The following is a 15,279-nucleotide window of genomic DNA, read 5'->3' on the forward strand; positions in this document are numbered from 1 at the left end:
TTGATATGTAGGAAAAAATAAACCGTTTAAAGATATTAGGAACGATAAATAACTGTATTAATATAAATAATAATGAAAAATATTCACAATAATGTGACAAATAATACTTTTTATGTGATAAAAAACACATTTGTTAACCATCTAGCGTTCTTCTAATTTACGGTACTGATCAAAGTGACGAATTGTATGTATTGTTGTTTATCTAGACTCTATAAAGTGTATAGTGTTCCGAAGAGAATAAAGTCAATATTTGACGTCTATATATATATTTTGCTAACATCAAATTAAACTAAACAAACAGGCATTATCTATTTTCCGGTACTACGCAAACAATAAGCTAACATAATACAAATAAAACCAAATCTAAGTCTTACCATCTGATTTTCCGTGATGCGATGAAAGAAACAAAAAAGAAATATAACATATCTAAATTTCGGTCTTTTAATTTTTCGATTTAAACGAACTACTGAATTTTTTTTCGAACAAGTTGACATTTTCGAAATATTTTAATTTATAATTTCATTATAATAATTTCGCGAATGAAGTTACTAATTTGGTAACAAAAAAGTATGTTTTGCAGACATTATTAAGTATTTTTTCTTCATATATATATATATCTTCGATATCAATTCGAAAGCCACTTTACATTGTTGAACATAACCTCAACGATATATCTTAATCATTAGAGTGCGTTTCGTTTTGTTTTCACAAGAATCATCATGAACATCTTGATACTTTATAAAGCTATGCAGCCCCATCCTACAACACTGTAAAAAAAGGTGAATTTGAAGAATCGTGGACAAAAATTGTTTCCTTTGGATCCAACATAATCTGGTGTACAAAATAGAACACGCGTCGACTGGTGTATTGAAATCTGTACACGTGACAAATCAGTGATCTAGATATATGGCTCCAAAACAACTTTGTATGACTTTCAAAAAAATTAGAGCCCAACAAAAGTTTCTTTTGGCAGTCCAAGGCGGTTTATCCATTCCGTCCATCTTTAAATCGCTGTTATACACTTATAGAGTTAGTAAAAAGTAAAAAAAATGTACGTGAGATAAAACCGCAGAAAAATATGACATTGAGAGAGAAGAAAATGTCTTCGTATATACCACAACAATACCAGCAAATGTCTACTACAAACCAAAATTGGGGAAACAACCCTAGATCAGTTGCAATAGCCTTGCATGTCTGACGGCAGTACTACAAGTCATTTTAGTTTGCCCCCTTTGAAGACTTTCAGTCATAGAAAGTGAAGCAATGGAGTGGGCAATGAAGGAACAGAATATGGAGCCCGTCGACCTGACCGGGCATCTCAGTATTCTAAAGGAATGTTAAGGATTTGATTGCGAACAAGAACTATTCTACACTGATGGTTAGAAAACGGAAAATGGACAAGTAGGGACAGGAATATATGATCCCAGAAGCTATGCGCAGCCCCACAAACACTTAACTGTAATAAAATTGAATCAAAGCTACTATGGGACTGCATGGAATCTTTGAAATCAACGGGATCAACCAATTAAGTTACTGGGTACCTGACCACACCGGAATATACGGCAATGAACTATCTGATGAAAATTCATGGTCACCAAGAAGTGGAAAAACGACAAGAAATCAGAAATATGGAATAAGACTTCTGAAACAATCGAAATATTTCTTTCCTATTCCACCAATTGGTCTCAAGAAGACTTTCCATTGAACAAAGACGAGCTGAAGAGAATTCCTAGTATGCTTACTGAACAGCGTCTGCTGTACAACCATATGAAGAATATTGGAGAAACTCCCAACAGCTCTTGTCGTTACAGCAGGTAACCAAAGGAAACCACCGAACACCTCTTTTGTGAGTGCGAAGCAAGACAGAAGGTAAGCCCCCAGATGGTGTTAGCAAGGTAGATTCACGACCTTGGTGAACGATCTTCAAGACTAGAAGAAGTCGTATTTGCTTGCAGTAGGTACTTCTATTTTATAGATTTTTTTGATCAAAAATATAAATACTACTGGCACTAATATTTGAAATTTTCATAATAATCAGTTCACACTTTGCGAAACGACTGGAGAATCAGTTCAGACAAAAAATTGTATGATACATTGAGTAAACAGGTATATTAAAAACAAATTTCAATTTAACATCAACAATCAATTATTATTTATCACCTGATTGTAATTTATTCGAATTATAGAATCGAATTTGATGTTGATGCTGATGAGGTTTGAAATACTAAAACCGGTTTATAGTTAAGACATTTTTCGTATCAATTTTTGTTTGGTTTGAGCACCCTTAGTATATATTTTCGATTCTCAATATTTGGGATTTTAAAAAACGTGCAAAATGTCAACCTGTTCGTCGTGATTTTTAATTTAATTATTATCTCTTCGGACTTGTTTGTTCGTCCACTATTACATAATAAAATATTCAAACTACTGCTTGAGAATTTCTAGATGAGAATCAAATCTAAATTGCGATCATCTTATATTCTTTCTCTTAGCTCATAGTAAGAACTACGAAATAATGATTCCCAAGGGGAAAAACAGACGAATCAAAAACTAGATGAATGGTAATATGAAGATGCTTAGAATACGGAAAATTATGGGATCTACAGGAGCTACAAATATAATCACCTACAGAGCACACGTTTTGCAATTTTATTTTTAGATACTCTGTACGTAAAGCCCATTCTTTTACTACGATTTACGAAATGAGAAAATTTGATGATTTTTGTGGAGTGACAAGATTTGTTGTATTCCATCGAATTCATTTGAAACTATTCAATATTCACCTCCATAATTATTTCCAATTGAATCAAACTTTTATTCAAAATGTCAATTTTTAAATAATACAGTGCTTTAAAAAGTATACAGAATTTTATTAAATAAGTAGAAATAGATAAATAGATTTATCATATTCACCGTTTCATTCAGAGAAGAAGGATTTTTTTTTCAATATTCAATCTACAGATGTTTTCTTAATCTATTTTCCAAATATCATGATGTTTGTCCTATGTTAACAACATGACAATTAATACAAAGTACTTCTTATATCATGTTACCTTTTTTTGACGTTTTAATAGTATTTTTGTGAACATAGTTACTTGTAACTTTTAAATATAGAGCGAGAAGAAGTTATTTTTAAGTTCCCATACAAAAATAATTTTTCAAAACCATGTTGGTCGTTTCTAAACTTTATTAAACGACTACTTTCCATCACTGTATACCTTTTATTTACTGTTCCAAATCCAAAACAATGTTTTTTTAAGTTTCCAATTTTTCGAATATCTTGAAGTTTTGGCATGTTTATGCATACCAAAGATTGGGGTTTAATTTTCCACAAATTCCTTTTTCATCGCCACAACTTAATTTGCAATTTTTTTAGATTGTAGTCTGAGAAGTATTTGTCGAAAACATTGTTTCCTGGATAGCATCTCTTCTGGACATTCCCCGACTACAAAATCGGTTACAAACAGTCGAAATTACTTGTTGAGCATCTGTACACAGATGTTGTCGTTTCTTTTCAACTGTTCTAACTAAAAGAACATTCACCGAATCTGCAATTTGACTTTTTGATGGTTGATATTGAAACCAAGGTTGCCACATGTATTATTATTCGCAAAACTTTTGACTAATTTGACCTTTAATACAGCTCACAACTAAATACTGACTCTGAACCGGATATATTATTAAAAATACCTACCAAAATATGTATAATATCTTATTTACGCTCATTAATATCTCATTATTATTCGATTTAGTGAATGATTCAATTTAGGGATTCCACGGGATTAATTTTTTGTGTCGTTTATCTTTACTTTCAAATGATTCACTGATTTTGGAAATTGAATATTATAATGCGGACCTGGACAAGTTGTTTGTAATGTAGTTTCTATTAAATTTGGAAACAAATGATAAATATGAAGGGAAATAGTAAAAGTGAATCGAAATTACGAGAAATATGTAAAAGTCCTTTGAGATATAGAAGATATTATGAATATTATTGATCCAGATACATTGTGAACGACCCCTGTTAGCGAAAAACATTTTATAACAATTTAATTTTTTATCAATCATGTTGTCAACAAACTTGTTTACAACTAATTTAAAGAAAACTAATTATAATATTATACATATTCAGAATTTATCAACAATGTCTTGGACGACAATGGTATATCACCAAAGGAAACCCTTCAAGAGTCTTCCATCGTGGGTAACAAATTCACAATACCCCCATGTAAAGTATAATCTACCCTCCTACACCATAAAGGATCCATTTAATTGGATTAACGTCAATACAGACTTCAAAAGCTTATGACTGAGGTGTTTAGATCAAAATTCCTGTGGTTTATAACCCATTCCAGTATATCCTTTGTATTTGGCATAGAGAAAACGATATTAACAAAAAACTATCAACTAAATTTGCTTCCTTGACTACCATCCTCGGCGACCACAGAGGACTTGGAGCCAACGCTAGTAACAATTGTCGTGAGGAAGCGACTCATTGGTATAACACGCAGATTAGCTTCCTGGCAAAAAGCAAATCACTTTTAGAAATCAGCGAAACTTATTACGCGCCCATTTGTTTGCACAAAATGTTTAGATAATAAAAGAGAATTGACGAAAACAAAAAAGGAGCTGGAGAGAAGATTGCAAGTGAAAAACGAAGAATAAGACGCTAGGAGATAAAATGAAAGACAAAGGATAGGAATTAATGGGAATAGCTATGGAAAAAGAACCACGCAATGACTCAACTCTAACAAGCCTTACACCTGGAAAGCTAGAAAGGTATCAAAGTTAAGTTAAGCTAAGAAAATAAGAATATTTTTGAAAAGAAACTCAAATTATTTCGTTTTTATTTTGAATTCTGTATCGATAACATATATACCAAAGATATACTGAATCAAAAGTCTTGTTCAACGATGAATGTCTGGTTCTTTTGTCAATTTTCATACTATACCTGGGGATTTACCTAAATTTGTAATTAGTTATTCATTTAACCTCTTAAAATTGATAAGAATTGAATTGAATTAGAAAAACTTCCTGCAGGATCTGAAGGAGCAGTTAAACAACATAGTAAATTTAGAGTTTATTAATGATTTTTTCAGTTTTTGAAAAAAATTCCCGCACTTTAATGAACAACGTTGTAAAATTGAGGTTTATTAATGATTTTTTTCGCTTTTGAAAAAAAATTTTCGCGCCTTTATAAACAACGTTGTAAATTTAAAAGTTTATCAATGATTTTTTCAGTTTTTGAAAAAAATTTACGCACTTTAATGAACAACGTTGTAAAATTGAAGTTTACTAATGAGTTTTTTCGCTTTTGAAAAAAATTAACGCACTTTAATAAACAACGTTCTAAATTTGAACTTTACTAATGATTTTTTTCGCTTTTGGAAAAAATTAACCCGTCTTTATAAACAACGTTCTAAATTTGAGGTTTACTAATGATTTTTTCCGCTTTTAAAAAAAATTTGGGCGCCTTTATAAATAAAGTTGTAAATTTAAAAGTTTATCAATGATTTTTTCAGTTTTTGAAAAAAATTAACGCGCCTTAATAAACAACGTTCCAAATTTGAAGTTTACTAATGATTTTTTTCGTTTTTGGAAAAAATTTACGCGTCTTTATAAATAACGTTGTAAATTTGAAGTTTACTAATGATTTTTTTCGCTTTTGGAAAAAATTTGGGCGCCTTTATGAATAACGTTATAAATTTGAAGTTTACTAATGATTTTCTTCGCTTTTGGAAAAAATTTGGGCGCCTTTATGAATAACGTTATAAATTTGAAGTTTACTAATGATTTTCTTCGCTTTTGAAAAAAAATTGGGCGCCTTTATAAATAACGTTCTAAATTTGAAGTTTACTAATGATTTTTTTCGCTTTTGGAAAAAATTTGGGCGCCTTTATGAATAACGTTATAAATTTGAAGTTTACTAATGATTTTCTTCGCTTTTGAAAAAAAATTGGGCGCCTTTATAAATAACGTTTTAAATTTGAAGTTTACTAATGATTTTTTTCGCTTTTGGAAAAAATTTGGGCGCCTTTATGAATAACGTTATAAATTTGAAGTTTACTAATGATTTTCTTCGCTTTTGGAAAAAATTTGGGCGCCTTTATGAATAACGTTATAAATTTGAAGTTTACTAATGATTTTCTTCGCTTTTGAAAAAAAATTGGGCGCCTTTATAAATAACGTTCTAAATTTGAAGTTTACTAATGATTTTTTTCGCTTTTGGAAAAAATTTGGGCGCCTTTATGAATAACGTTGTAAATTTGAAGTTTACTAATGATTTTCTTCGCTTTTGAAAAAAAATTGGGCGCCTTTATAAATAACGTTTTAAATTTGAAGTTTACTAATGATTTTTTTCGCTTTTGGAAAAAATTTGGGCGCCTTTATGAATAACGTTATAAATTTGAAGTTTACTAATGATTTTTTTCGCTTTTGGAAAAAATTTGGGCGCCTTTATGAATAACGTTATAAATTTGAAGTTTACTAATGATTTTCTTCGCTTTTGAAAAAAAATTGGGCGCCTTTATAAATAACGTTCTAAATTTGAAGTTTACTAATGATTTTTTTCGCTTTTGGAAAAAATTTGGGCGCCTTTATGAATAACGTTGTAAATTTGAAGTTTACTAATGATTTTTTTCGCTTTTGGAAAAAATTTGGGCGCCTTTATGAATAACGTTATAAATTTGAAGTTTACTAATGATTTTTTTCGCTTTTGGAAAAAATTTGGGCGCCTTTATGAATAACGTTGTAAATTTGAAGTTTACTAATGATTTTTTTCGCTTTTGGAAAAAATTTGGGCGCCTTTATGAATAACGTTATAAATTTGAAGTTTACTAATGATTTTTTTCGCTTTTGGAAAAAATTTGGGCGCCTTTATGAATAACGTTATAAATTTGAAGTTTACTAATGATTTTTTTCGCTTTTGGAAAAAATTTGGGCGCCTTTATGAATAACGTTATAAATTTGAAGTTTACTAATGATTTTTTTCGCTTTTGGAAAAAATTTGGGCGCCTTTATGAATAACGTTGTAAATTTGAAGTTTACTAATGATTTTTTTCGCTTTTGGAAAAAATTTGGGCGCCTTTATGAATAACGTTCTAAATTTGAAGTTTACTAATGATTTTTTTCGCTTTTGGAAAAAATTTGGGCGCCTTTATAAATAACGTTGTAAATTTGAAGTTTACTAATGATTTTTTTCGCTTTTGGAAAAAATTTGGGCGCCTTTATAAATAACGTTGTAAATTTGAAGTTTACTAATGATTTTTTTCGCTTTTGGAAAAAATTTGGGCGCCTTTATGAATAACGTTATAAATTTGAAGTTTACTAATGATTTTTTTCGCTTTTGGAAAAAATTTGGGCGCCTTTATGAATAACGTTGTAAATTTGAAGTTTACTAATGATTTTTTTCGCTTTTGAAAAAAATTTGGGCGCCTTTATGAATAACGTTCTAAATTTGAAGTTTACTAATGATTTTTTTCGCTTTTGGAAAAAATTTGGGCGCCTTTATAAATAACGTTGTAAATTTGAAGTTTACTAATGATTTTTTTCGCTTTTGGAAAAAATTTGGGCGCCTTTATGAATAACGTTATAAATTTGAAGTTTACTAATGATTTTCTTCGCTTTTGAAAAAAATTTGGGCGCCTTTATGAATAACGTTGTAAATTTGAAGTTTACTAATGATTTTTTTCGCTTTTGAAAAAAATTTGGGCGCCTTTATGAATAACGTTCTAAATTTGAAGTTTACTAATGATTTTTTTCGCTTTTGGAAAAAATTAACGCGTCTTTATAAACAACGTTCTAAATTTAAGAGTTCATTAAAGATTTTTTCAATTTTTGAAAAAAATTAACGCACCTTCATGTAAAATATCACCTTAAAGAACTGTATTATTATTTTTGAAAACGCGTCAGTTTCAATTGAATTGATGCAACCAGATGAAAATCAATCAAATCTATTAAATTCATTAAAAAAAAAAGATTGTCACGATTCGAGACGATTAGTATAAAAAAAATCCACTATTAGTTAATAAGTATTGTTCCACAAATAAAACTGGCACAAGAACGCGTGATTATTAAAAAAATTTCCAAAAAAAAATGATTATCCCAGGAAAATAATGTATCGGGAGACGTAGTTTGATCTGGACTTATCGTTTTTGAAAATTCAACTATTTTCGGAAAATTATTATCGAAAAAGTTAAAAATTTTGTGATTTTAATCAGTTATATGTTTTATTGTAAAACCTTGTAAATTAATTGAAGAATAAATGCCAAAAAGACAGTGTTTTGTATGCTTATTATACTTTTTATATTAAAATTAGAGTTTATTTCAACTTTAATGTATTTTTTGTGTTTCTTTCACATTCTCGCTTGAAGGACCTTTACCAAGAGTGAATACGAAACAGCACAATCTTAATGTATTGCACTTGTATAACTCATAGCTCCAATAAAATTGCTAAAGCAAAAGATCGTGCTTAACCAGGACACTAGAGATCATAGCAGATCTCATTTCTCTTAATTTAGTAACGACTAGATAATCATAAGTGATATGATCGAGAAAATACGCTTTCAAAAAGGCTTCAGAGTAGTTTAGATTGGTATCAGAAGCTCATTACCACTGTGTGTGTAGAAATGAACCTGGAAAGATACTATTCAAAATGCTAATAAAACATCAAGATCCAATGGCATCGACTTAAAACTCTATGAATATAATAAAAGTTTCTTGGTTTAGGTATTCTGCCTTTCTGGAAGAAGATTGTTAAGAAAATTGTCCAAAAGCCTTTCATTGAACCAAAACCTTTTTCTAGAGAAAAATGTCATTAGAAGGAAGAGATCCAGATGATCTAGAGAATCATTAAGGACTCTAAAAACCAAGTATCTTCTCGCTTTATCCTAAAGGCTTTTTTATATGACACTTTTGCATACGATAAATGCCTGAACCACGTCTAAGAAGGTAGAAACTTTCTTTCCTTCTAGCGATTTTTCTATGACATCTGTTATTTTGTGTACACGGTCTATAGTCGAGTTATGTTTCCTGAAATCAAACTTTATGTGAAGATTTCTTTCTACAAGTATAGAACTTATTCTTTTCAGTAATATCTCGAAAAACTTTAATATTATTGGTAGTATTGACACTGCGTTTGGTGGTTTTCCTGGAATTTTCTACAGCTTTCTTTTCGTACACGTTCTCTCACAATTGATATTTTCTTTAGGGAAAAATGTAATTTTGCAGAAACTGACTTAGCACAGATAAAATCGAGAAATTAATACAAATGACGCAGGACATGATTTATAAATTTAAATATACTCCCATAGAAGGAGCTTTGCAGATAAATATCTTGAAAGACGAATTTTTTTTCCAACTAATATGTTGTCATTTCTTGCTTCAAACTATCATTGTGACAGATTCAGAAAAACTGGCCCTCTTCTTAAGGTCCCCTTGGAGTCATTAGGGGCGATTTTTTCTAGTTAGAAATTTCAGAACATTTGGTCAAAAACAATTCTCTTCTTCCCAGGGTTCCTCCGGACATTTCAGGGGTAGTTTTAGGGTTGAGATTATTAATCAGCGTGCTTCAAACTATCATTTTGCCAGGTTCAAAGAAACTGGCCCTCTTAAGGTCCCCTTGGACTCATTAGGGGCGATTTTTTCTAGTTAGAAATTTCAGAACATTTGGTCAAAAACAATTCTCTTCCTCCCAGAGTTTCTCCGGACATTTCAGGGGTAGTTTTGGGGTTGAGATTTTTAATCAGCGTGCTTCAAACTATCATTTTGCCAGGTTCAAAGAAACTGGCCCTCTTAAGGTCCCCTTGGACTCATTAGGGGCGATTTTTTCTAGTTAGAAATTTCAGAACATTTGGTCAAAAACAATTCTCTTCCTCCCAGAGTTTCTCCGGACATTTCAGGGGTAGTTTTGGGGTTGAGATTTTTAATCAGCGTGCTTCAAACTATCATTTTGCCAGGTTCAAAGAAACTGGCCCTCTTAAGGTCCCCTTGGACTCATTAGGGGTGATTTTTTCTAGTTAGATATTTCAGAACATTTGGCCAAACACAATTCTCTTCTTCTCAGGGTTCCTCCGGACATTTCAGGGGTAGTTTTAGGGTTGAGATTTTTAATCAGCGTGCTTCAAACTATCATTTTGCCAGGTTCAAAGAAACTGGCCCTCTTAAGGTCCCTTTGGACTCATTAGGGGCGATTTTTTCTAGTTAGAAATTTCAGAACATTTGGTCAAAAACAATTCTCTTCTTCCCAGGGTTCCTCCGAACATTTCAGGGGTAGTTTTAGGGTTGAGATTTTTAATCAGCGTGCTTCAAACTATCATTTTGCCAGGTTCAAAGAAACTGGCCCTCTTAAGGTCCCCTTGGACTCATTAGGGGCGATTTTTTCTAGTTAGAAATTTCAGAACATTTGGTCAAAAACAATTCTCTTCCTCCCAGAGTTTCTCCGGACATTTCAGGGGTAGTTTTGGGGTTGAGATTTTTAATCAGCGTGCTTCAAACTATCATTTTGCCAGGTTCAAAGAAACTGGCCCTCTTAAGGTCCCCTTGGACTCATTAGGGGTGATTTTTTCTAGTTAGATATTTCAGAACATTTGGCCAAACACAATTCTCTTCCTCCCAAGGTGCCTCCGAACATTTCAGGGGTAGTTTTGGGGTTGAGATTTTTAATCAGCGTGCTTCAAACTATCATTTTGCCAGGTTCAAAGAAACTGGCCCTCTTAAGGTCCCCTTGGACTCATTAGGGGCGATTTTTTCTAGTTGGAAATTGCAGAACATTTGGTCAAAACCAATTCTCTTCCTCCCAAGGTGTCTCCGGACATTTCAGGGGTAGTTTTAGGGTTGAGATTATTAATCAGCGTGCTTCAAACTATCATTTTGCCAGGTTCAAAGAAACTGGCCCTCTTAAGGTCCCCTTGGACTCATTAGGGGCGATTTTTTCTAGTTAGAAATTTCAGAACATTTGGCCAAACACAATTCTCTTCTTCTCAGGGTTCCTCCGGACATTTCAGGGGTAGTTTTGGGGTTGAGATTATGCTAAATTTAAAAAAAAAATTGACCAAAACCTAATTTCCATAAGATTGAGCTCAATTAAGCGGGATTTTTTGCTTTTAATTTATGCTTGTCATAACTTTACATCTTTACATAAACTTATATGCTTTTAAACCGCTTATTTTCGGGTTTAAAACGCCGATAAGTATAAATAAGATTTGTGAAAGAAATAGTTCGAACAAATCCTTTTTATAATATAAATTCTGGATACTGTTGTTTGATATACCCGATTCAGATTCTCGCGAAATCGCGTGTCCCATAAACTTTCGAGTCATGGCGAGCGAGTCATCCACACTCTCGATATATTATATATTCACGTTTTAACGATTCCCCGAAAAAACGACAATGAGCGGGCGATGAGAAAGCGAGTGAAGGCGCCCCGGTGGGGCTATAAAAATACTAAAATAAATCTTTCATTCTAATTATTGAAACCATGAGAGATGTGTCAATATATTTATACCAAAATAATAATTTATGCACCTACTTTATAACTGATATAAATCATATATAATTATTAATGATATGTACATATATATGTCAAATTTGTTTAATAAATATTAGTTGAATTTTCTAAAAACGAAGTGTCGTATAATTTCCGCGATACATTGAAATTATTTTCTAGGGATTTATATTAAATGCTGTGTTATTTAAACTCCTTGTCCAAGCTGCATGTTCTGTGATAACTTACCAGGTTTTTTTATAACTATTTTAGCCTGTTTCGCTGTGTGTAGGGCGCGATTCCAAGGCGACAATATAGACAAATAGTGAAAAATAGAAGTGTCAGAATAGGAGAAAAAATATAAGCAATACGAGTGCATTGGGTCACTGGTGTGTTTTTGAATAGATTTTGAAAATTTTGAAACAAATGTGCCGAAGAGTTTATGCGGTGCTCTTTAGAAAATATTTATATTATATACCTCATATCGTTATATGTATAGACAAGATGCTACTTGGTACAAAAACATGAGTATACATCAAGGGATAGAGTATTTGTGTTAAGGGCTACAATAACATGTTTGGTCGTCTCTGATTCAAGGGCATTTTCATGTGCCTGTCCGACCAATACATGCCTTATGGGGGTCTTCATTAGGTATTTTTATATGGTAAATCAAAATTCCATGCAAAATGTTAGGTGGTAGTGAAGTCATGTCACAAAATGTAGTATGAAGTTTTTTAATTAATAAACTACTCAATCATACAACATTTCTAATATAAATAACTTCGGTAGGATGTCGTTTTTTGATTTCAACGTTCAAAAAAGTTAGACTACCTAATTAACACGTCCTTAATTTTCCCCACAGTCCAGAACACGACGTATTTTATTTCAAACCTTATCCCCGTCCCAAGGGATCGTATTTAAATGTGTTTAATTAGACCTGGGTCCTTGAAACATTACCGTACATTCGGTCCATTAAGCATTTGTGCTAAATTTACATTATCTGTTAACTTTTTTTGGTATCTTTTGTTTTTAACGGTATCGTCTATCACGAATATTTATAAATGTTTCAAAATTCGTCGTACATTTTTATACAATTTACATAAGAGCATAAATAATCGTTCAAAGGATAAAGAAGCGAACGAAATTTGGTTTTTTTTATGTAATGGAAAGATTTATTTCAAATAAAAAGTGTAAAAAAGTTGTTTTTTGTATGCGATCCATAGGATTTTGGGTACTAGGGAAAGTTTTAGCGGTTAACTTTGCCCATGGACCGCACACAAAAAAATGAAGCTTTTTCATTCGATACCCCAGGTACTACACATGATACGATGTCAATTACTAATTCTAAAAACCTCGTTTTTTGTGATTCGATTAAAAAACTGCAATTGTTTTATAGAAATTAGCAAAAAAATCTACAGACACCCGTAGAAGTCGACTGTAACTTTGTTATTTTAAGTGGAACACCCTGTATATTAATACATTTTTGAAATCTTCGTAAAATTTTAGTGTATTTTTGTATGAAAACTTTTTTCGAAAAATGCATATTTTTTGAGTTAGTAATTTTTTTGTAAAAAATTTCACCGTTGTAGACCGTTATAAATTATTTTTTTATCCTTAAATATATGAAATTTTTTTCTGTTCTGTTGTTTTTAGAAAGGTCAGACGTATCTGAATCTATGTAGAAAAATTTCTCTTGTTATACAGGGTGTGTGTAAAAAGTGTTCAAAGTTCAACTTCATAAATTCCAAATTTCTTCATTTTTTTAAATAGAACCACCCGGTTTTTTCCATTTTAATGCATTCAGGGGTAAAAAATAAGACAAATAGAAAGAAATAAAAAGTATTTTTCTCTGTCTTGTCGAGGTCTGTATAAAAATCAAATCAAATTGTATTTACTAATCCTATACCAACTTTTAGTCGTTTCCGAGATATTTGAGGTTTTAAATTATTATTGTATTTTTTAACAGGTTTCAATTTTTAGGCTTTGTAATAAATAGACTGTCATTAGTCAAATACTTTCGAGAATCGTTAAAATGACTGGTTCTCAATTTAATAACGAATAAATAAAATTTAGACCACACCTGCATCTCTAAAAATTTACACAAAACACTTAATATCTGTATAATAATAAGCTTTAGGTATACGAAAGTATACATCAATTTGTCTTATTTTTACCCCTGAATGCATTGAAATAGAAAAAACCGGGTGGTTCTATTTAAAAAAATGAAGAAATTTGATATTTATGACGAAAAACTTCGAGCACTTTTTGTACACACCCTATATAAAATGACAAATTTTTCGAATTAGATTCAAATACGTCTAACCTTGCTAAAAGCAACCGAATAGAAACAATTTTCTCATCTTCAAGGGTATAGTCGTAAAAAAATAATTTATAAGGATGTGCAACGGTTAAATTTGTTACAAAAAAATTAATAACTCAAAAAGTATGCATTTTTCGAAAAAAGCTTTTAGATAAAGTTTTACGTATATCTCGAAAATTTATTAATATACAGGGTGTTCCATTTAAAATTAGAAAGTTACAGTCGACTTCCGGTAGAACCGGAAGTCGGCCAACTTTGAAAATATTTTAGTTAAAAAGATCGTATCCGAAAACCTGAACGTAGAAATTTTCATGATTTTACTATAAGTATTTTCCCATATACAGATAGTTTTAACTCATCGTGGGACACCTTGTACAATTTTCAGATTTTTCTTGGTGAATTTCGTAATTCTAGGTCTATCTCAACACCTCTATACTTTATACTCTATAAACGGTACAGACAGACAAAGATTCAACAAATTGATCTTATAAGGACCTTCGAAGAAAACATAAAAAGTATATGACTCATTTTTAAGAATATTTTTTGAGTTATAACATGAAAAAAAAACAAATTAGCACCCAGCATTAAAAACGTCTTGAAAACCAAACAGAATAAATTCAGTTTCGGTTATTGTACAAATATACATTTTCCAACATTAATCAATCCCCTATTTTCAAAAGGGTAGTACATACAAACTTATATATTGTTTGAAAAATATATTCGTTCTCCAAAAAAAAAAGTTATCGCTTCAAAGTGTATCGAAACAATTAAAAAAATAATTAAAAACGTCTTATGAGTAAATAATATACTAATACCTGATTTTTAGTGGGTATTATACTCCTGAAAATATTTAAAGAAATTGGGAGGCAACGTTAATATGTTTGAAACACCTCAGTGAAATTTTTAGTAATCATACATTGTCATTATTCTAATTTTCGTTTGAAATTCGTTAACATCAATTGTAAAAAATGGTTAGATTAAGGAAAATGCATAAACTAACAGTTCTACAACCATGTGGTCAAATATGTACGAGAATAGGTTCTTAATAAATATTTATTTACGTTATATTTGAAGTTTCCGAATTGTTTTTCAATGCTAATGCCGATTTATTGGCTTAGTTGGATATCTTAAGCTTCTTGTCCAATGGATCACCATAAATCGTTCATGAAATGCTTCACTGACTTTAGTACGAAACATATTTTTGTGATAATTAGTTCTTATCTACCAATTTAATGTCCAAATTAACATTTTTTTGTTACTGCCTTCCATATAATTCAAAATTGTGACGATTCCAGGTGTAGTTAAACATAGTTATGACTTCACTGCTTTAATTAATTGCTTTTAAAGCCTTTCTAGATTCAATACTTTTACGTGTATCAATGAGAGTCAATGTATACCTCAAAATTGGAAAACAAACGCTTATAAATGAAGGTATTTATCAAATCACCCTATATATTACGAATACGTGTCATTTAAT

General features: G+C 31.1%; 1 protein-coding gene across 1 annotated transcript in view; it reads right to left on the reverse strand.

The window, feature by feature from the left end:
• LOC130450287 (uncharacterized) overlaps positions 1–15,279 on the reverse strand; it is a 156,658-nt gene that overhangs the window by 56,738 nt on the left and 84,641 nt on the right. Inside the window, exon 10 of the mRNA XM_056788613.1 lies at positions 11,732–11,764. Coding sequence (XP_056644591.1) covers positions 11,732–11,764 — 33 coding nt within the window. The remainder of the gene's footprint in view (positions 1–11,731; positions 11,765–15,279) is intronic.

Source organism: Diorhabda sublineata, chromosome 11 (assembly GCF_026230105.1).
Source record: "Diorhabda sublineata isolate icDioSubl1.1 chromosome 11, icDioSubl1.1, whole genome shotgun sequence".
NCBI classification, from domain to species: Eukaryota; Metazoa; Arthropoda; class Insecta; order Coleoptera; family Chrysomelidae; genus Diorhabda; species Diorhabda sublineata.